Source organism: Mirounga angustirostris, unplaced genomic scaffold (assembly GCF_029215605.1).
Source record: "Mirounga angustirostris isolate CCGP_5_RB_7025 unplaced genomic scaffold, mMirAng1.0.hap1 SCAF_4, whole genome shotgun sequence".
In the NCBI taxonomy this organism is placed as follows: Eukaryota; Metazoa; Chordata; class Mammalia; order Carnivora; family Phocidae; genus Mirounga; species Mirounga angustirostris.
In genome coordinates, this window is record NW_026991712.1 from 3,024,382 (window position 1) to 3,045,893 (window position 21,512).

General features: G+C 43.8%; 1 protein-coding gene across 14 annotated transcripts in view; it reads left to right on the forward strand.

Annotated features, from left to right (window-relative positions):
- The window catches only part of PTK2 (protein tyrosine kinase 2), a 258,682-nt gene that overhangs the window by 69,071 nt on the left and 168,099 nt on the right, over nt 1-21,512 (forward strand). For 13 of the 14 annotated variants that reach the window (XM_064587827.1, XM_064587819.1, XM_064587821.1 and 10 more), the window contains one exon: nt 18,448-18,674. In XM_064587827.1, coding sequence (XP_064443897.1) covers nt 18,448-18,674 — 227 coding nt within the window. Of the gene's footprint in view, nt 1-18,447; nt 18,675-21,512 lie in introns of those variants that run through there. The other variant, XM_064587826.1, reaches the window with a different exon arrangement.

Consider the following 21,512-nt stretch of genomic DNA (forward strand, 5'->3'; position numbering starts at 1 on the left):
GAACCCAGCCGTAGCAGGGCTTGGCGAGCAAGAGCCCGGAATCCAGGTAGACTGCTTAGCTTTGAGGCTCATGTACAAGGCATGTGACCTTGGGCAGGTCACTTCTCTCTGTTCCCACATCTGGAAAGTGGGGGAAAATAAGTGTTTTTTTTTTTAAGATTTTATTTATTTATTTTGTCAGGGAGAGAGAGAGCACAAGCAGGGGGAAGGACAGGCAGAGGGAGAAGCAGGCTCCCTGCTGAGCAAGGAGCCTGATGTGGGACTTGATCCCAGAACCCTGGGATCATGAGCTAAGCCAAAGGTAGACGCTTCACTGACTGAGCCACCCAGGTGTCCCAAAAAATAAGGTTATTATGAGGATTAAATTATTTCATTTTTAAGTGCTTAGAACAGTCCTGGCATGGTAATGCTGCATAAACAATTACTTAAACCTATGGAAGCCCCCAGTCTAGATGGAAACCTTCCTGTCTCAGGGGCAGCTTTTAGCTTAATGAGGTCCAAATCAATCTCTGCATATTAGGGAAATCGCTCTTTTATTTTGCACAGCAGTTTAACTCCGTATTGGGAGTCTTTGTCATTACACTGCTTTGCTTTTGCAAAGTGCTCCCCAAAGAGAGAACCCAGGGAAATATTTTCCCAAAGGTAAATTTACATCACTTTCTTAGGAGTACAAAGACTCAGTTATAGCCGTGAAATTAGAGGGTTTTTAAAAAGACTTCAAAGAGCCCCAATCAGAATATCAGATGCCTCCCCCTCCACCCCCCAGCCCAAGAGCAGATGGGGGCCACCAAGCCTTATTCCCCTTCCCAGAGTACCTTCCAGAAGTCCAGCTCCCTGCTCCCCACTCCTTGACTGTAGGCAGGAAGCATCTCCATTCCCCTGAGTTTGGGCATGTGGGCCCATGTGTTGTTCCCAGTAACAAATACCAAACTGAAGTACTTCTTCTACTTCTTGTTCATCCCCCATCCTCAGACAGACAGTATCTGCCCCTCTTGTGTTCTCTGTCTCCGTGGAATGACATCACTTTCCCACTCAGTTACCTGAGCAAGAAAAATGGCTGCTGACTTTCCTTTAATCTTATGTGAGCAGTTTAGTCAACCCCTGTCCTCTTGGCTTTTTTACAGCTCTCAAATCTTTCCACTTCCTCGGCCATAGTTAGTGTTGTCAGGATTATAACAGAAGCTTTCAGATTGGTCTGTATGGGCTTAATTGCTGCCCAGGTGCATGTCCTAACACTGGTCAGGCTCCCCACCTGCCTCTGGAGCTAGGCCTTGTCCAGCTTCTCTGCTGTTTGAATTAAAGCCATGTTGGCCTTTGCATTGACCCCCAGGATCACTGACCTACACCTGCAGCCATGTCTTTTGTTGTGCCCATTCTTGAGATCCCAGCTTGGAACTCATATTCTGTAGGACCTCGACCATGCCCCAAGTCTGGGTAACACCTGTTTTCCCGGCATCACCTCCTAACACCATGTTATTCATGTACTTGTCTGTGCTGGTCTTTCTAGTGAGGGCCGTAGGGGCAGGGGCTGTTGTTCCCTGTGTCCTGCTATGTCCGAATGACCAGTCTGTCTCTTTCCTAGTATCTATCTGTCCTGATATCCTGATGCCCAGGAAAGCACCTTATACATAGTCTACTATAATATGTTTCGGTTGGGGCGAGGGGATGAATTAGTAGGTGGGAAGTAAATAAATACACTGAAGAAATTATGGTGTTACTTCGTAGTTTTGATACAGGTATCCTAATGCTGGTGTTCCCAGACAAAACTTGCATAGGGATCACGTGATGATTTTGTTAAAGTGCAGATTTCTTTTTTTTTTAATTTTATTTATTTGAGAGAGCACACAAGCAAGAGCACGAGCAGAGGGGAGGGGAGAGGGTAGAGGTGGAAGCAGAGGCAGAAGCAGACTCATCTACCGAGCATGGAGCCCAATGCGGGGCTCGATCCCAGGACCCTGGGATCATGACCTGAGCTGAAGGCAGATGCTTACCCGACTGAGCCACCCAGGCACCCCTAGAAGCACAGATTCTTATTAAGTAGGTTTGTGCTGGGGCTCTTACAAACTCTTGATGATATGCCTGTGCTGCCAGTCCGTGGGCTGTACTCGGAGTGGCAGGTGTCTAGTGTGGAAGTGAAAGCACAGACTGGAGCCAACACATGGAGCCGTGTGGTCTTGGGCGAGTCGTGTAGCTGCTCACTGTCTGTGCCCACAGATGAGGCTGCTACTGGGAGCTGCCATGAGGGGTGGGTGTGCGGATCAGACCGACCAAATGAGTTCCTAGGGTGACCTGCCGCATGCCGACAGGTGGACGAGTGTTTGCTGCCGAATCGGCATCAGCTTCCTCGTTGTATGTAGCACGTTCTAGAGCGCGTCGTCTTTGTATATGTGTTTGTATTCAGTCCCTGTGATAGTCCCGTGAAGTCACTGCTGTCGCCACACTGCAGTTCAAAACTAGGTTAAAGGTCTTGCTGGCATGTTAACCGCGTGTTTGTGGAGCTGGATTTCAAGCCAGCCCAGACCCCAATCTTAGCATTGTGATACCACAGCCGCACCTAACTTAATTTTTCACGCTAAGTCCTGGAGTTAGTTTTTTTTTTTTTTTTAAGATTTTATTTATTTTTTAGAGAGCGAGCGAGAGAGAAACGGCATGAGAGGGGAGAGGGTCAGAGGGACAAGCAGGCTCCCCGCTGAGCCGGGAGCCCGATGTGGGACTCGATCCCAGGACCCTGGGATCATGACCTGAGCCGAAGGCAGACGCTTAACCATCTGAGCCACCCAGGCGCCCTGTCCTGGAGTTAGTTTTAAGAGACTAAAATGTTACGATGATCCAAGCCCATTAAAAATATTAATTTTTCTGGGCGCCTGGGTGGCTCAGTTGGTTAAGCGACTGCCTTCGGCTCAGGTCATGATCCTGGAGTCCCGGGATCGAGTCCCGCATCGGGCTCCCTGCTTGGCAGGGAGTTTGCTTCTCCTTCTGACCCTCCTTCCTCTCATGCTCTCTGTCTCTCATTCTCTCTCTCTCTCTCAAATAAATAAATAAAATCTTTAAAAAAATAAAAAAATAAAAAAAATATTAATTTTTCTTTGTGAACCACTAGACAGGACTATTTTAATGAACTAATGAATTCAAATGCCCAAATGTTCAAGGGGAGCTCCGTGGAGAATTTGGAACTTTTCCTCTCTGCGACTCCTGGCAAATTCTAGTTGTCCTGCCTCTCTGTTCTTCTTGAGCTCACCAGGCTCTGGGTTACCCTCCCTGCACTGCAATCCAGAAACTGCCTCCTGGCAGAGAGCCAGGTCTCACTTCATGTGTCCCCTCTTTCAGAGGTCATCGTTAGGTGCTGCCTGTGTCGGGCTGAAAGCAGGTGCTTCCTATGTTCTGTGCAGTTTTCTAGTTGTTCTTTGAGGTGGGGGTGGTCAATTCAGACCCTGCTCCTCCCTCGGTTTTATGTCTTAGTTGTCTCTCTTGTATGGGAGGGTTAATGTGTACTTGTTAGGATTTGTATCAGGATTAAATTAAGTGAGATAATGTATGTAGCAAAACTGCTTAGGTAGCTAGCACGTTGGCAATATTCAGTAAAAGCCTTTCTGTTTTTTACCTTGTAATACTAGACTCAATTTTGCCTTTTTTTTTTTTTTAAGTAACCCTACCCCCAACGTGGGCCTCGAACTCACAAGCCTGAGATCGAGTCTCATGTTCTACAGATGGAGCCAGCCAGATGCCCCAAGTTTTTCTTATTTAATAGAGGCTAACTATATACCATGTTTGAGTACAGTGAGATTTTAGTCCTGGATTTAGTGAACATCTGCAAAATGGCCTGACCTGGTTTCCAGTCAGCTTTCATGTGCCACACGCAGGGCCAGCAGGAAGACCCTGCCTTCTCTGCAGGTGGGTCCCCATGTCTTTGTCCCCCTTTGCAGCAAAATGCCATGAGTTCCTTGCATTTCCGGTCTGCACCTCCTTTCTTTATAAGCTCTGTGGAACTCTCTCTCAGCAGGCTATCCCCCCCCACCCCATCACTGCACCCAGGTGCAGAGGTTCTTCCTTTGACCAGGTCCTGCGTTTGGCACCTCCTTCCTTGACTTGGTCTCTCAGTCTCTCTGTCCCACCGGCTGCAGCTTCTTCATTTCCTCTGGTAACGAGGACCTTTCTCTCTTCTGTCTCTAAACGTCACAGAGGGCTAGGCTCTGTTCTCACACCTCTTTCAAGTTGGAAAGTGCTTCCAGGGGAACAGACATGAACCTTCAGCATCTGTAACCCTCCCGGGACTCAGGCACCCAGTACGAGGCGCAGTGCCTAGCGGGGCTCATCATAGGGGTTCCAGGAGCCAAGCTTGAAGGATTACTAACAGGAGGTACCAGGGGAAAGGGGGAAGCATGGGAGCTCTCTTATGGTAAGACTGCTGTGGAGTACGGCTGCGGAACATGGCAAGGAGAATGTGGGCACTCAAAGCCTAGGTAGGCCAAGTGCTCGCGCCTGTAAGGAAGAGGTTCAGGAGGAGCACCCTGTCCACCCCCCCCCCCCACCTCCCCCCCGCTGCCGGCTACAAGCATGATTTTTCTACTCTTTGAAAGCATTGTATTGAGATAGTTTCTTTGTAAGGAAAGTGTTTTGATGCAGTATGCAAAATGATAGATATAAAACTCAGAAATGTTGAAGTGCTGAAGGAATTAGTTATTGTAGGTTTTCTACATGGATTTTGGAACATCTGCATTAACTCTGTTTTACTTTACATCTTTAAACATATCATTCAGTTATAATCGGAGGGGGAGATGAACGATGAGAGAGTATGGGCTCTGAGAAACAAACTGTGGGTTCTAGAAGGGAGGGGGGTGGGGGATGGGTTAGCCTGGTGATGGGTATTAAAGAGGGCACATATTGAATGGAGCACTGGGTGTCATATGCAAACAATGAATCATGGAACACTACATCAAAAACTAATGATGTAATGTATGGTGATTACCATAACATAATAAAATTAAAAAAAATAAAGTACTATTATAGAAAAATACTTTAACCGTGTTTCTTTCATCTGGGAGATTTGAAATTAGTAACAAAGATGTGTTCAAGAATGTATATCATGATTGATGTGCTGAGTAGATATAATTAGGAACCAGGCACGGACCTCCTTAGCTTGGCTTCAGAGGGACAGTCCTTACTACTGCGATTTCCAGGAGACCCGGGGGTCCTGTCGTGGGACACAGACACACCCATCCAGCCTCCCACCGGCCATCCACCCACTCCATCTGGCCATACTTCCTCCATTCCTTTTCATCACGTTGGCTACCGTTGATTGAATGATAAGGAGAAAGATCTCTTCCTGCCTTCTTCTTCCCATTCGCAGTCGATCCCAGGGAAGCTGCAGTAGAAAGCCCTGTTACGGGAGGTGCCGGATCCACCAGGTTTCTCTGGCCTTTCCTACGGTGCGTGTGACACGATGCGCCTCGCCCGTCAGCATGCACTGTACTGCTCCTAGTATGGGGACTGCAGTAGTAGTGTGTGTGCGTGCGCGCGCGTGCGTGCGTACTGATTGAAGTGGACTGCGTCCCTCAGCTTGAGAGTTTCGGGGCAGAGAACATCGTTAGGTGGGGCTGAAGGGGCTCCCTGGGGTTTAGGTGTACAGTGTGCCTGAACTGAAAGGGCTTCAGAGCCCAGGGTCACGCTGTCACCACCCGGCCACCGAGGAGACTTAGGTTCCTGGAACACGCAGTGTCTTTCATCTTAGACTTTTGTGTTGCTATAACCAGGTGCACCACCCATCTCTAGCAGCTGTGGTGGAGATGAAATTAAATGAGATGACCCATGTCCTTCCTTGCATGTAGAGTCGCCCAGCAAGTGGTGATTTTAATGATTTGTAATGAGTGTTGGTGCTGGCAGACATTTGCCTCCGTTGGCTGGACTATTGGTCTTAGAGCTGGGGTCCAAGTATGAGTTTTGAGGATCCATGAACTTTGCAGTCATATACAAAATTGTGTGTGTTTTAGTGTGTGTATGTTTTTCTCTTGAAAATCTTCATATTTTTCAACAGATCCTCAAAGATCTCTGTCATCAGTATGTACATAGGTGCATATGTATGTCCATATGTGCACAAAGAACCTTCATAGAAGATGGTGAATGAACAGTAATTTGGGATTTGCAAGCATCACTCATTTTACATGTTTTGCAAACTAGTGTGTTCATGTACAGTTAGAAGAGAGGCATAGGCAGAAACGTAAAAATCAAGAACAGTTGCCATTTATAAAATGTGCCCATGTGAGTTGCTGCTTTGCTAGGCTGGTAACTGTGGTTCAGGCAATTAATTTTAGCCAGGGCATTTGGCGTGGCATGTTGCTTTTGGTTAATTGTTGCATAAGAATCTTCTGGCGAAAACTTTTGTTCTCATTTTGTAAATAAAGGTATATAATTGAAATGTGCTGTAAAATGCACACATCCTATGTATCCTGGTGTAGGTTTAACTACTGCCTTCCATATCGGTGTTTACAATGTCACCAGCCCCAGCAGCCTCCCTTATGGTTCCTTTCAGTCAGCATCCCTGGGAAGATGGCCACCGTTTTGATTTCTGTCACCATGACTCAGTTTTGCCTGTTTATCATAATGTCTGTGAGATTCATCCATGTTACTGCATGTAGCACTTACTTCTCATTGCTGCATAGTATTCATTTAAGAATGTACCAGAGTTTATTTTATTATTGATGGATGGTTGGGTGTTTCCAGGTTTGAACCGTAGGAATAGTGCGGCCATGAATACTGCATGTGTCTATCTTTGGCATGTACTTACGACTGCAAGTGCCGCTCATAGGGTGTCACGGTGCTCCTCAGCTCTGGCAGAGATCGTTTCCAAAATGATTGTACCAAATTATAGCCCAGCTACCAGCGTATAAAAGCTCTGGTTGCTCCACATCTTTGCCACACTTGGCCTTGTTGGTGTTTAAAACTTTGGAGCCATTAGAAAAACTGTACTTAAAAAAAGTAAATTGTAAAAATGGAGATAAAATTCACACAGCAGAATTTCACATAACATGAAATTCTCTGTGTGGTTTTAGGTGTATGCACAGGGTTGTGCGACCATCACCACCGTCCAGCTCCGTCGCCCCAGAAAGAGACCCAACACCCGTGGCCAGTCACTCCCCATCTCCCTCCCCCCGGCCTCTGGCAAGCATGTATCTGCTTCTGGTCTCCCTGGATTTGCCTGTTCTGGAATCGTCATATAAATGGATCCTACAACATACAGCTTTTTGTCTGGCTGCTTTTACTTACCATAATGTTGTCAAGATCTATCCATGTTGTAGTGGTACCAGGACTTTGTTCTTGTTACGGCTGAATGCTCTTCTGCTCTGTTGTACGGATAGGCCAGTTTGTTTATCCATTCATATTACTGTTACTGTTCTGTTAGAATAGAGAAGATGGAAATTATTAAGCAGTATCTTTGCATTTGTGTCTTGATATGACCTCTGGTCAGTTGGCTGCAGTTTTTTTTTGGTTTGTTTTTTTGGTTTTTTTTAGATTTTATTTATTTATTTGACAGAGAGAGGCACAGTGAGAGAGGGAACACAAGCAGGGGGAGTGGGAGAGGGAGAAGCAGGCTTCCCGCGGAGCAGGGAGCCCGATGCAGGACTCGATCCCAGGACCCTGGGATCATGACCTGAGCCGAAGGCAGACGCTTAACGACTGAGCCACCCAGGCGCCCCAGTTGGCTGCAGTTTATCAAAGTTTGCTTTGAGCACACGGATGGCTGTCTGGGGAGGCAGCTTCAGTTACCTGCGAGTGCTCCTAGAAACAGTGGAGGGTGTGTGACATGCTCATTTATTGTGTGACTTTGGCTGGCAGCCTCTTGGAGGCCCTTCTTCTTTAGTTAGGCCACCTCTGGGCCATTTTCCTCGTCATGGTTTCCCCAAACCCCCTTTTTATCCATTTCCATTCCTTTTGTTACTCTCGCTTTAATTGGATCTTAGCTCAGTACAATGGCTTTGTTATAGTATTTAAATACCTAGCTACCTAACACAGAAGAAGATGCTAACACGACAGTCACGAGAAACTGGGGGAACCTTCATTATGGCTGGTTTGCTAGTTGGCTTAAGGCCTTTGAGAAAAGGTCTCTTGGGTCAGGTTGGTCCCTCTTGGATAACAAAGTGGACTTTTTTTTCCCCTAAACTATTTACCCTGGATACCTGTTGTACAGTTTCCACCTTGGCTATCCAGTGAATAGTTGAGAATAACTATAACATCTAAGACTGTGAGCCGATGAATTTTTGCTGGTGAGGTGAGCCCTTAGTGTTCTGTGTGCCCTATCTGCCTGTAACATACGATCCCGTGCTCTCGATTGGGAACTCCTAGCCAGCATAGAGATCCTCCTACAAACTGGTGAACTACAGGTTTTTAGGCCCTTCCCAGTGACATGTCACATCGAACTGTTAATAAATACAAGTAACTGGAGAGTTCATTTTGATTCGGTATGCAGGGGACGATCATCTGATTTCACAAAGAATAATTGGGTGGTTATGTTTTGAGAGGATATACATATATTGCATGTAATACCTGGCTTTTAACAATTAGTCTGTACTTAAATTGGTTTGGGTGGGGAATACAGATACCCTGAGAGAATTTAAATAGATCCATACTAGAGTCTGTGTAGTTCTCTGAGGAAGGCCGTTGCCCAGACTGTTGATCCTCAGGCTCATGTTTTCTCCTATTTCTCAGAGTCCCTGAGCTCTGTTGGGGCTCAAGGAAATACCAGTATCATTGGTTAGTTACTGGGGCCTGGAGGCTGGTTTAGGTGTCTTAGGGTTAATAATATTCTGGTATTGAAGATAAAAGGAAATGTGATTCTTAGTTTTGTGGTGGAATACAGTACCATTTGGGTTTTCATATCTTCAGTTCTAAGGTCCTTGCTAGAAAGTTTTAGGGATAGAGAATCAAATAGGCAGTTGGACAGATTGTCCGCTAATGTGCTTGTTTTGGAACGACAGGGAAAGGGAAAGATAGGAGAGCAGAGAGGACTGGAATGGTCACTGAACAGGTTAGTAGACTGAACCAACATAGGATAAAGATGTCTAACATCTATCACTTGTGGTAGGGTCAGTTGGGTTATCTGATTGAAGTCCTTCTGGATTCATTAAATCAAACTCGACAACTGTTTTCATCATACCGGAAATAGTAGAAACATAAGACCTGCTTGCTGTGTGTAGGGCCCCCAGGATTCTCCTTTGACCTTCACAGGTGTTCGTACAGGCTTCAGGCATAATCAGTGTGATTTTCAAGACATGTCTCAAATAAGTCATTATTTCCTTTCCCGTTTTTAATTAGAGGTGTCTACAGAGAAAACCTCCTTTGTTTTCATTGGATGCTGAAATCATAACCAGCCTTGAAGGCCTGTCTGCTGGTGGTCTGTGTTTTAACTTCTGAGCTTTAAATGGGAGCACACAGGCCTGCTGCAGCCACCTGAGCGCACGAGGTGGCTTCCTAACACAGTGATCTGAAGTGTAGAAATCCAGGGGTACAGCTCAGTGTCCAGCTCTTGGGTTCAGCTCAGGTCATGGGCTCATGGGTCATGGGATCAAGCCCCGGAACGAGCCCTGCATCCAGCCCCAGGTTGGGCTCCACGCTCAGCGGGGAGTCTGTGTGAGATTCTCTCTCCCTCTGCGCCCCCCCCCCGCCCCCGCTCACGTGCACGTTCTGTCTCCCTCCCTCCCCTTCCCCTTCTCTCTCAAATAAATACATCTTTAAAAACATTTGGGAAATCTAGCACAGGGTATACCTTAATTATTTTTAATATTCTAAATTGACAAAGCACTTTTATAGTTTTGTTTTTTTTCAAGTGCAAAAAACGAGAAGGGTTTAGCAATGTTAGAAATGTCCAGTGTAGAAGGTTGCTGTAATATTAAGAAAGGAAAAGATCAGTTTTCCGTCTGGATCCCAAGACAGAATCTCTTTAACGTTTGTTTTAGGAGTTTAGCTAATTGGATATATTTGCTAAAGATTATTTCTGATCGTTTCTAGGTTTTCCTCCTTTTTTAAGATAAGGCAACAGATCACAATCTTGGCCGGTAGCCACTTCTATGTTTCTGAGTTTAAATACACACAAGTAGGGGTACCTGGGTGGCTCAGTTGGTTGAGGGTCTGCCTTTGGCTCAGGTCATGATCTTGAGTCTTGGAATAGAGCCCTGCATCAGGCTCCCTGCTCGGTCGGGGGTTGTGGGGTGGATCTGCTTCTCCCTTCCCATCTGCTTCTCCCCCCTACTGTGCTCTCTCTTTCTCTCTGTCAAATAAATAAATAAAATCTTTAAAGCATAAATAAATAAATATGCACGAGTAGGTTATGATAAACTTAACACATTTAACTTTAGATTTAAAACTGCTCATCTCAACAGTACTTTGTTAATGTGGGTTTTATAAATAAGATATGTTTAAATAGGCTGAATGTAAGTAAGACTGTATGTAACTCAGCACATTTGTATTCTTTATATTTTGCCATTCCTCATTTCCTTAGGATTATTTTTAAGTCTCCAAAAATCATTCACCAATTACTTTCAAGGTCTCAATATTAGCAATCTTAGAAGTTAATTTAAAGTTGATATTAAAGACTAATGTTGAATATTTTCACCAGAAATAACAGCATTAAAATTTTTATAGTGATACCTCAAATTAAATGATTTACATAATTTGCCATATTATCTGAAATCCAAAAAACAATCTGTTTAATAAAGATATTAGTTGACTTGTTATACAGGCAGTCCATGCTTTGCAAGGTTCCAGTATGCACATATATCAATTTCTGTAGCTTAAATAATACCAGTCCTCAATAGAACGGCTCAATTTTAGTTAACACCTATATCAACTGTGAGCAATTGCATAAAGTACAAACTGAATCTTCAGATCACTACAGAATAACAGATGTGAAGTGTGACCAGTGGCCAGTCGCAGTAGCTCTTTCCCAGTCTGTTGCTGCTTGGCCCCCCTGCGTCTGGTGCTCAGTTTATACACAGACAGCAGACGTGTAGTTGCGGTGCCTTCTTGTTAGCCAGTGATAAACCCCTGTGACATTTTACAAAGATGGGTCGTCATAGAAGGGACTTGGGCAACAAAGATGAAATGCAGAGTTGAAGCAGGAAACGGTAACACGAAGTGAAATTGAACATGCCGAGGCCCCGTGAAGCTGGTGACCGGGGAGCAGGGGCAACAGAGCCCTCGGCTTCGTGGAGCGCCCCTAGACTTCGTTGCATTAATCTGGCCAGTGGACCCAGGAGTTATTTCAGCTTTTAAAGCCTGTGCATGGAGTTTGGGCAGGCTCTAAATGCTACAGCTGGAGATGATGGAGACACAGAAATCCCAGCAGCATGGCAGGAAGTAACGAGGAGTGCTAAATGTGTGTGTGTGGTGCGGCAGAAACTTCCTGCACCCTGCAGATCACCGTGCAGGGTTCTGACTGAGACAGTCACAGAAACAGGTAGCTGACTGTAGGAATGTTGGCTTTGCCGTGGAGCCAGACTTTCTAGTTGTCAGAGGAGCTTCGTAAGTAAAGACGAACTTATTGACAGGTGAAGAAAAGAGTTGTGACAAAAAAGAGGATGTTCCAGAGGAGGTGATGTGGCAGGAAAATTCGTATCAGAGGCGCTTTCAGAGATGGCTTACGACACTGAACGTACAAGGGATGAAATGTTGGATGCTGACCCAAAACTTAGAAAGGATTATGACAGTTTGCCACGACATTGGAAAGATGCTCACTCCGTATCTTTAGTCATAAGAGTCACGGAAAGAAGAAGGAGGCAGATGCTGTTCAAACCCCTTTTGTCAAGTCATCGTGGGGTCCCACACTCCTGTGCAAAGTGAGAACCACCCATGCTTACTTTAATTGGAATACATGCAATATTAGCTACTTATTGCTGATAACAAGTCATCCCAACACTGAGTGGCTTAAAATGACAAGAATTATTTTGTTCAGATCTGTAGTCTGGACAGGGCTCAACAGGGAGGGACAGCTGTTTCCATGTGGTGGGAGCTCGGGTGGCACAACTGGGAGCCAGAGGGCCCACTCGGAGGATGGCTCTGCCACATGGCTCGGAAGTTGATGCTGGCTCTCAGCGGGAAGCTCAGCTCAGGCTTTGGTTCTTGGAGCTCAGGTCTTGGGCTTCTTGTGCTCCTGGAGAGCATGTTGGTTGGGTTTCGTGAGTGTGAGCAGCCCAAGAAAACCAAGGAAACCTAGTTTGCCTTTTAATACCTAGCGTAGGGTGTTTCTTAGGCTAGTCAGAAGCCCCCCACATCTGGGAGGGGGACATAGCCTCCACCTGTTGAAGAGAGAGCGCACACTAGAGAAGGAGGTCCTTTTACAGCTGCTTTTGGAAAATACAGGCTGTCACATATTGATATTATAGCATTAAATATTTAAGTAATGTTAGCTCTTTGTTAAGTAAAATCAGTATAGGAAATTTAGTATATTCAGGTTAGACTCTTTATGAGAAGAGAAACCCAAATCTTGTATGAAAGAACCAACATTTGGGAGAAGAAAGTTTTTACACCAGTCTAGTTTGTTTAAGGATTTACTGTAACTAGTATCATCACCAACTTCTTAAAAATTCTCCAAGCTTGTTTATGTCTTAAGTTTTTTTAATTTAGCTGTATCAGTTTGCATTCTTTGCTGCTTCTCTCATGTTCTGGCAAACATCTCAAGTTTTATTAAAGGGCCGGCATATTTCAAGCATAATCGGTTTGCTGTCTTGGTGGGATCTTAGTGTGTTGTAGGGAATATCATCTAGGGAACTCTGGAAGACGTTCATTTCATCTCTCTCCCATATGTGCTCTTTTATGGAGCATTTATATGAGACTGTGGGGTGAGGCCCAGAGTGAACTCCCAAGATTTGTCAGCACCTTGTTTCCTCACACCTTTCAAGAGCAGAAAAAGTGTCTATCTCCTGTGTTGAAGGGAGAGCCGGGGCTCTGATAGTCAGCAGTGGGGCCAGCATTCCCGTTGCAGGAAGCCCTGGGCCCCCACGCAGGGCTCCCCCATGCAGGGCTGCCTGAACTGGGGCGGTGTGCCGAGGGTCAGAGCCCCGGTGCCCGAGCGGGCGCTCAGCAGAGTGTGCGCAGCAGGCTGGCCTGGGCACTGGAACTGTTAGCAGTCTGGGACAAAATAAGGGTACGCTTGGTATAAGCATTTGGCTGGAAACTTTTATAGCAGTTTGGCAGTAATTTTATGTTAACTGATCCTGATGATACAAGTTTTGTGCTTTTTGTCTTTCATTTTTATTTTTTAAAGATTTTATTTATTTGAGCTAGAGCATGCGAGAGAGAGAGCAGGAACGGGGGGTAGGGACAGAGGGAGAGGGAGAAGCAGGCTTTCCACTGAACAGGGAGCCTGACAGGGGGCTCGATCCCAGGGCGTCGAGATCATGACCTGAGCCGAAGGCAGACATTTAACTGACTGAGCCACCCAGGCGCCCCAAAACCAGTTTCAGTTTTTACAATCTTTTCATTTCCTCCTCTTTGACGGGTGTTTGGGAAAGATACTTGGTAATGCATACAAGTGGCAGTGGCCTATGGCTGATTAATCTGGACATGTTGTCAGAGCCAGAACTGGCCACAGATTACAGAGGGCTACAGTTACGGAGCCTTGCAAAAGCCTACCTCTCTGCGGTGAGGATGGTGGAGGGCTTGTTTCATTTAGAGACACAGAAGATTTGCAGCCCCCATTGTACAGCTTTAGCCATGGGTCAAAAACAAATACAGAGCCACACAAGCAACACAGGGAATTCTGTCCGTGATTAGAAACAGAGCGGTCCGTGTAGCAGAAAGCATCGCTTGGGACTTCTCATTCCATAATTGAGACCATCCCTCAAACTGACCAAACCAAAGTTTTGTGACTGCTAAAGAGGCGACGGAGATGCCAAGATCTCAGAATCCTCCAGACCAACAGAAAGACAAATGCGAATGCCGCCAGTAGGGGAGGTGGGTGGTTGTTAACAGAATCTGATACAGAACTGTCTACATGAGTCCAGGAAAGCTTGGTGGTGACAATCTCCCCAGTTTGAGAATTCATAGCGTAGATGGGATTTTGACAAGCAGGTGAAAGCACTAAACTGGAAAACAAAACCACATTCTGTCACGGAGAGCTGCTTCATTCTCGTGGCATTATAGCAGGGCTTTATCTTTTGAGACATGTTTTTGCCTACTTCTTGGAGACTTATGAAGGATTCTGCCATTGATTTTGGGCCACAGACGTGTATTTGTGTAGTGTTTTTGGTTTGGCTTCTCCCTCGGCACACTTGGTATTACGGGTAGTGATTTCCACCGCTGGGACGTCAGTTCCTCTGAGCGACTCTGCAGATGCGGGCTTGCTTCTCAGGAGGCACTTGGCACTTGGTGTGTGCTCACCCTTGCTGTCCAGCTCGGGGAGCAAGAGAGATCGCCAGAAGAACTAGAAGTACCACTGACTGCATCTGATTGTCCAGCAACCTTGACGAATTCATTTATTAATTCCAGGAGTTTACCTGTATAGTATTCTTACAGATTTTCTTCATACATAATCATGCAGTCTGGGAATAATGATATTTTTATTCCTTCCTTCCCAGCCCTGTGTTTTACTTCTCTTTTTGCCCATAGAACCTGGCTAATGTAAGACTTCCAGAACAGTGGTGATTAGAAGTGGTAGTGGTGGGCACCCACGGACTCGCTCCTGTTCTTGGAGGCATGGCAGGGGCTCTTCCCAGCAGTATTTAAGTTAGGTTTAATGTAAATATTCACCTTCAGTTCAAAGAAACGTCTTCCTGTTTTTACTTTGCTAAGAGTTTTTACCATGAGTGGTTGGTAAACTTTGCCAGATGCTTTTTCTGCATATATTAAGACACCTGTGGTTCTTCTGTTTTCTGAAATCTGGTCAGTTACATCGATTGCTTTTTTTAAAAAATTAAGACAGTTTTTTTTTGTTTTTGTTTTTTTTTAGAGCAGTTTTAGGTTCGCAACAAAATTGAGGGAAGATACGGGGATTTCCCCTCTGCCCTGATACATGCATAACCTGCCCCATTATCAGCATCCCCCAGCAGAGTGGTACATGTGTTATAACTGATGAACCTACATGGACACATCAGTATCACCCGAAGTCCACAGTTTGCCCTATGGTTCACCCTTGGTGGGTACATTCTGTGGGTTTGGACAGATGTATAATGACATGTATCATCACTATACTGTCATACGTAATATTTTCACTGCCCTAAAAATCCTTTGTGCTCCACCTTTTCATCCCTGCCCCCCAAACTCTGCATCCACTGAAATTTTACTGTCTCTTCGGTTTTGCCATTTCCAGAATGTCATGTAGTTGGAATCATATACTGTGATCGGCTTCTCTCACTTAGTAATATGCATTTAAGGTTCCCCTAAGTCTTTTCATGGTTTGGTAGCTCATTGCTTTTTAGCACTAAATATTCCATTGCCTGGATGGAATAAACCGTTTGTTTATCCTTTCACCTGCTGAAGGGTGTCTTGGTGGCTTTCATGCTTTGGTATGAAGGCTGCTGCAAACATAGATCACTTTTTTGAACGTTTAACCACCTTTGCATTCCTTTAACGAACCCCTCTTGGTCATAATATATTATTTAAAAATGTGTGATTAAATTGCTGATTTTTTTTTTTTTTTTTTAAGATTTTGTACCTGTGTTTATAAGAAAGATTGATTTGTACCCTTTCTCATATTGTCCTTGTCTGGTGTTGTATCATTGTTTTGCTGGTCTCATAAGATAAGTTGGGAAATGTTCCCTATTTGTTCAGTGGAAGAATTTCTGTAAGATTAATATTATTCTTCCTTAAATTACTGGAAGAATTCTGATACTCCTTTGTGGGAAGAATTTTAATTACAGACTGACCATTTTTAATGGAATAGGTCTGTTTAGGCTTTATATTTCTGGTTTTGGTTTTGTACAATAGCAATTTATAATGGCTTAAATTGTACTTTACAAAGAATTGTGTATGCATCTTGGGGTACCTGGATGGCTCAGTTGGTTAGGTGTCTGCCTTCAGCTTGGGTCATGATCCCAGGGTCCTGGGATCAAGCCCCAAGTCAGGCTCCCTGTTCAGTGGGAAGCCTGCTTCTCCCTCTCCCTCTGCCACTACCCCCTGCTTGTGTGCTCTCTCTCTCTCTCAGTTAAATAAATAAATAAAATATTTTAAAAAAAGAATTGTGTATGCATCTCACCTTTCATGTTCATTGACATAAAGTTGTTCATGATACTCTCTTATTAATATCTGATATTCTATCATTACCTCCTATTATTAACGTTCTCTTACCTGTTCTGCTTCATCCTTGATGTTACTAGTTTTCGCCTTATCTTTTTTCCCTTGATTAGTCTTGCTAGAGGTCTATCAGTTGCATTATTCTTGTTAAAAAAAAAACCCTTGATTTTGTTCGACTTCTAAATTGTACTGTGAGATACGGGTATTTAGACCATTAATTTTCAATCTTCATTTCTAATACATGCATTTAAGAGTATAGATCTTAGGGGGCGCCTGGGTGGCTCAGTTGGTTGGGCGACTGCCTTCGGCTCAGGTCATGATCCTGGAGTCCTGGGATCGAGTCCCACATCAGGCTCCCTGCTCAGCGGGGGGTCTGCTTCTCCCTCTGCCCTCTTCCCTCTCGTGCTCTCTGTCTCTCATTCTCTCTCTCTCAAATAAATAAATAAATAAATAAAATCTTTTAAAAAAAAAAAAGAGTATAGATCTTAGGGATGCCAGGCCAACTCAGTAGGTGGAACGCACAACTCTTGATCTTGATGTTGTAAGTTCAAGCCCTAGGTTGGGTGTAGAGATTACTTAAAAATAAAGTCTTAAAAAAAAAAAAGTGTAGATTTTAATCTAATCACAGCTCTGTCTGCATGTAGTGTTGATCTTTCTTTTAATTGTATTGTTGAATTCAGAATACTTGGAATTTCTTTTTGGCTAATGGGTTACTTGAAATACATTGCTTAATTTCCAAACAGTTGGAGATTTTTTTTTCTTTTTTTTTTTTTTTTAAGATTTTATTTATTTGACACAGAGGGAGAGGGAGAAGCAGGCTCCCTGAGGAGCAGGGAGCCCGATGTAGGGCTCGATCCCAGGACCCTGGGATCATGACCTGAGCCGAAGGCAGTCGCTTAACCAGCTGAGCCACCCAGGCGCCCCCAGTTGGAGATTTTCTAGTTATTTTGTTGTCCAGCTTTATGCTAGAGACAGAATATACTTTTAATAATTTTAGTCCTTTGATATTTATTGAATCTTACTCTTTCACCGGCATGTGGTCAGTTTTAGTGAATACCTCATGTGCATAGTTACTGGGTATTTCCCTTGCAGAGGTGAATTGTGCTCGGGCGTAGTGCTTTCTGTTGGTTAGACTGAGTTTGTCAGTCTTGCTGTTCCTGTCTTGTGTCCTGGTCCCAGGTGGACTCCTAGTCCCTTCTGCCTGTTTTCAGCCTCACCGAGCTTCTAAAGGCTCCCTCTGCTCTTGGTTTCAGGATTGGTGACTGTCATAAAGGGACAACTAGCAGAGTGTGTGGGTCAGTTCTCCACCCTGTCCTGCTCACCAGAGTCCTGGGGTCCCCACGCTCATAACTTGGTCTCTCACTGCCAGAAGCTCAGCTGGCTTCTCTCTCATCGGTGGCTTTTCTTGGATCTTCAGGCTCTCGAAGGCCCAGAGTCGGCAAATGCCCTTTGGGAAAAGGCAGTTGTTCAGTGTCTCTTATGTCTCCATCTGTGTCCCCTGCTGTCCTGCTTGCCTCACAACATCTCGGACTCCAGACACTGGGCTGGTTTTTAATCTGACTTTCCTGAGTTTTCTCAGTGGGAGTGTTAATCTTGGCCAAACCATCCCCCCACATCCAGACGGAGGTCCTGTCACACCGGCAGACATTGGTTTGTTTATGCTTTGCGGTTTAGTTTTGCTTTCAGTTGTGGCTTGTCTGACTCTCCTGCTGAGGGACTGGCGAAGCGGGAGGACTTGGTTTTAACTCTGGGGTTTTCGTGTCATGACCACTCATTGAGTTTTTATTGTATGAAGAAAGAACTTGCATCTCACATAGAAGTTTTCAAAAGTAGGCAACAAAATTAATGTATTTGACTTTCCTATGAGATTTCCTCACAGATTTAAAGGCTATGATTTTAAAAGGGAGGAGGGTGAGGGGACACTGTTTATAGATAACGTGGTGAATTTTTGACAGAGCTGAAATAGGACTCCTGGCCTTTTAATTTATTAGTAAAAATTTGACAAAGAGTTGTTATGCTACCGTGAATTAGGTACTGCTCTGCGTGCGGGGGAGTACAGTGATTATCTTGGTAAATCACGTCTCAGTTCTCCCGATGCTCAGCTTCTGCATATGACATGACCGTAGGGGAAGAACATAGAACAGTGTTGTTAATATAAGGATTAGTATGTCACATTTTAATAGATTTCAAATATGGTACACTGACAGTTTTTTTTTTTCCCTCTTCTAGAGTATGACAGATACATAGCATCTAGCAAAATAATGGCAGCTGCTTACCTTGACCCAAACTTGAATCACACACCGAATTCGAGTACCAAGCCTCATCTGGGTACTGGAGTGGAACGTTCCCCTGGGGCAATGGAGCGAGTGTTGAAGGTCTTTCATTATTTTGAAAACAGCAGTGAGCCAGCCACTTGGGCCAGTATTATCAGGCATGGAGATGCTACTGATGTCAGGGTAAGTACATTTTCCTAGGAGATATCCTCCATGGACATTGAGGTTAAATAGGCATGTAGCTTAATGGCACATACCAAAAAAAGATAAAAATTTTTATTCCCATATTACAGCGATGTTAACTTTTTCTTTATAATATTTATTTACTTAATATGTGACTGACCAGGATTTTAATTGTAAAATCTCTTAGGGAAATAATAACTGAGTCATATGTTATTCATATAATGCTATTGATGCTTACCTCTCCTTTTTAAAAAAAAAAAAAAAAAGTCTTTAGGATACAAGAGAACAAAGCAATTAAAATTGCCTCTAATACTTAGGAAATAAACTATTTTCTAGAAAGTGCATCTTGAAGGTATCTGCAGGACTCTAAATAGGATAGGTTCTTCAAAAACTGATGGGTTCCATATACCAGACACTTGTCAAGGTTCTGGGGATGTAAAGGGTCCCTGCTTATACAGCAGCCTACTGTCTGCTGAGGGCGAGGGGGCGGGGGGGCACCCATGGCCTTAGCTGCGGTTCAGAGTGCGCCTGCCAAGGCAATCCTGGTGGCGAGGAAGGCTGCGTGAGTGATGCTGAGTGTAGGTGGTAGCCTGGGGGTGGTCAGTGAGCATCCTGGCCGAGAGTGGTGAGAGGCACCTCGCGGGCCAAGGTTGCTGAGAGTGGGGGGTGAGAGTGTGGTTTCAGAAAACTGAGTTCAGGACGTCAGTTTTCAGCAAGTGTTTACTTTGGCCAAGTGTTACAGAAGCACTGCTCCTTCCTTCCCCTCTACCTACTCCGTGTTCCTCTTTAGGTCGGATAGTGTCCAGTGCCAGGATGAACATATATGTCTTTTTTCACCCTTTCTTTTTATAATAATGAAGCTAATTAATCTCCTACTCTTTAACTTATATGCCTTAAGTACTTTTAAGCAAATTAAAGGGATTGGCAGAATTAGGTTGAAGGGCACAGTATTACATTTGAATTCTATGTAATTTCCCATTACCTCTATAATATCTCAATACTCACCGTTCAGATGGATTAATTATTGAGAGGTGAGTAATTCATTCAGGGCTTAAACATGTATTAACATCTATTCACGTGCTGTAATTGAAATATAGTAGTCTCTCGTTGCAAACTTTTTATGAAGCTTGATGGCTTTTTCTAGTTTTCCTATAGTTTTGTTTTATATCTAATCTTCTAAACACAGTCACTTGGTAGAAAGGCCAGCAGCCAGTGTTCTACCTTAATGTTAATTGGAGGATTCATATTGGAGAGAAATTTTGTAAATGTAGAGTTTATGGGAAGGCTCTTAGCATATGTTCTAGTCTTTGTGAATTTCAGTTACAGTGAATGAGGAAGTTTCTTAAAGCATTGCATCAGTCTTAATAAACTTCTCAGTATTTGTACAGGAGGGGAGCCTTTCAGAGATGTGAGGTTGATAAGAAATTCAGAAATATTCAAGATTGATTATATCTGAAAATGCACCTTGGAAAGGCTCCATGACAAAGGTGTTTTGGTATCAAATTTACTGCACACGAGAGGATTCATATCAAGGAGAAAACCAGCGATCACTGGGCACATGTCAGACCTTCAGCCAATGTTACAAACTTACCAGACATGAAAACATTTATGTTGTAAAGAAAAAATTAAACCAGATTCACATACCTAAGTTATGAGAACATCTTGGTCTAACTTTTATGAAGATCAATACTAGCAAATCCATGTGACTAAGAACCAGGTGGTTTTATTTCATAGTAGTTGATAAATTTTGAAATTTAATAGCTCCCACCAGTTGATGATTTTCAGCTTGAGGCAAAGAACTCTGAGTTGGCATGGTTCACCACAGCTTTTCCTGTGATGGAAGCTGGGTATTATTCATAACCCAGTTTCATTTCATGCTATAACATTTGAAAATGCAGTATTTTAATTCTAAATTAATGGATTTGCACAACTGAACAAAATAGTACTGAAGCACACGTCCATGCAGTCTTTCTCCGCAAGAAGCACCACACAAGGAACATTACAGACAAAGGAACTAGCATATATTGTTAGGCAGGAACATGGCAGCATTTGAGGCCCAGTGGCCTACAGCAGAAATGGGGTGGGGGTGAGTTCAGAGTGGAAGTGTAGGCACTTGGCAGAAAGAAACAGACCATTTAATAATGGTAGCAAAGAGGAAGCCAGGCCACCCAGTTTCTGAAAAGAGAGAGCTTACTGTTAGCCCCAGTAACTGACTAATTCGGTTCAGACCCTCCACTGCTGCATGGCCTGCTACAGTAGCCGAGTGCAGCACTTGAACCCTTGGAGTTAGCTAGTCTCAACTGATGTTTCCTAAGTGTGAAAATGCGGAGTTCTGACGATTTAGTGTGAAAAAAGAATGTAAAATATCTCATTAGTAACCTGTTTTGATTGCCTATTGAAAAGATCATGTTCTTGACATAGTAGGTTAAAATATGTTATTAAAATTGAATTCACCTATTTCTTTTTACCTTTTTTTTTTTTTAGAAATTTTAAAGTAACATATGCAGCTTGCATTTTTATTTCTGCTAGACAGTTGTGCTCTGTAGAAAGTAATTATCAGAGAGACTGCTTGACTCAGAAGAACCAACAGCTTTGGAGAAGTTGAGAAATTTATTTTCAACAGGAATATATCTGGATTCTTGTCGTAATTCATTACAGAGGTTTTATTTCTCATACCGCAGTTAATAATTTTACTCCTTTTACATATGTGTGCTACTTTATATTTTAATTAATTTTAATGTTTGGTTGTTGAAAGGATTCCTAGGACTCCACCATTTATAGGCAAAGTGCACAAAGCAGCAACAGTAGAAGAGGCTCCTTTCTGAAGGGACCTGAGAG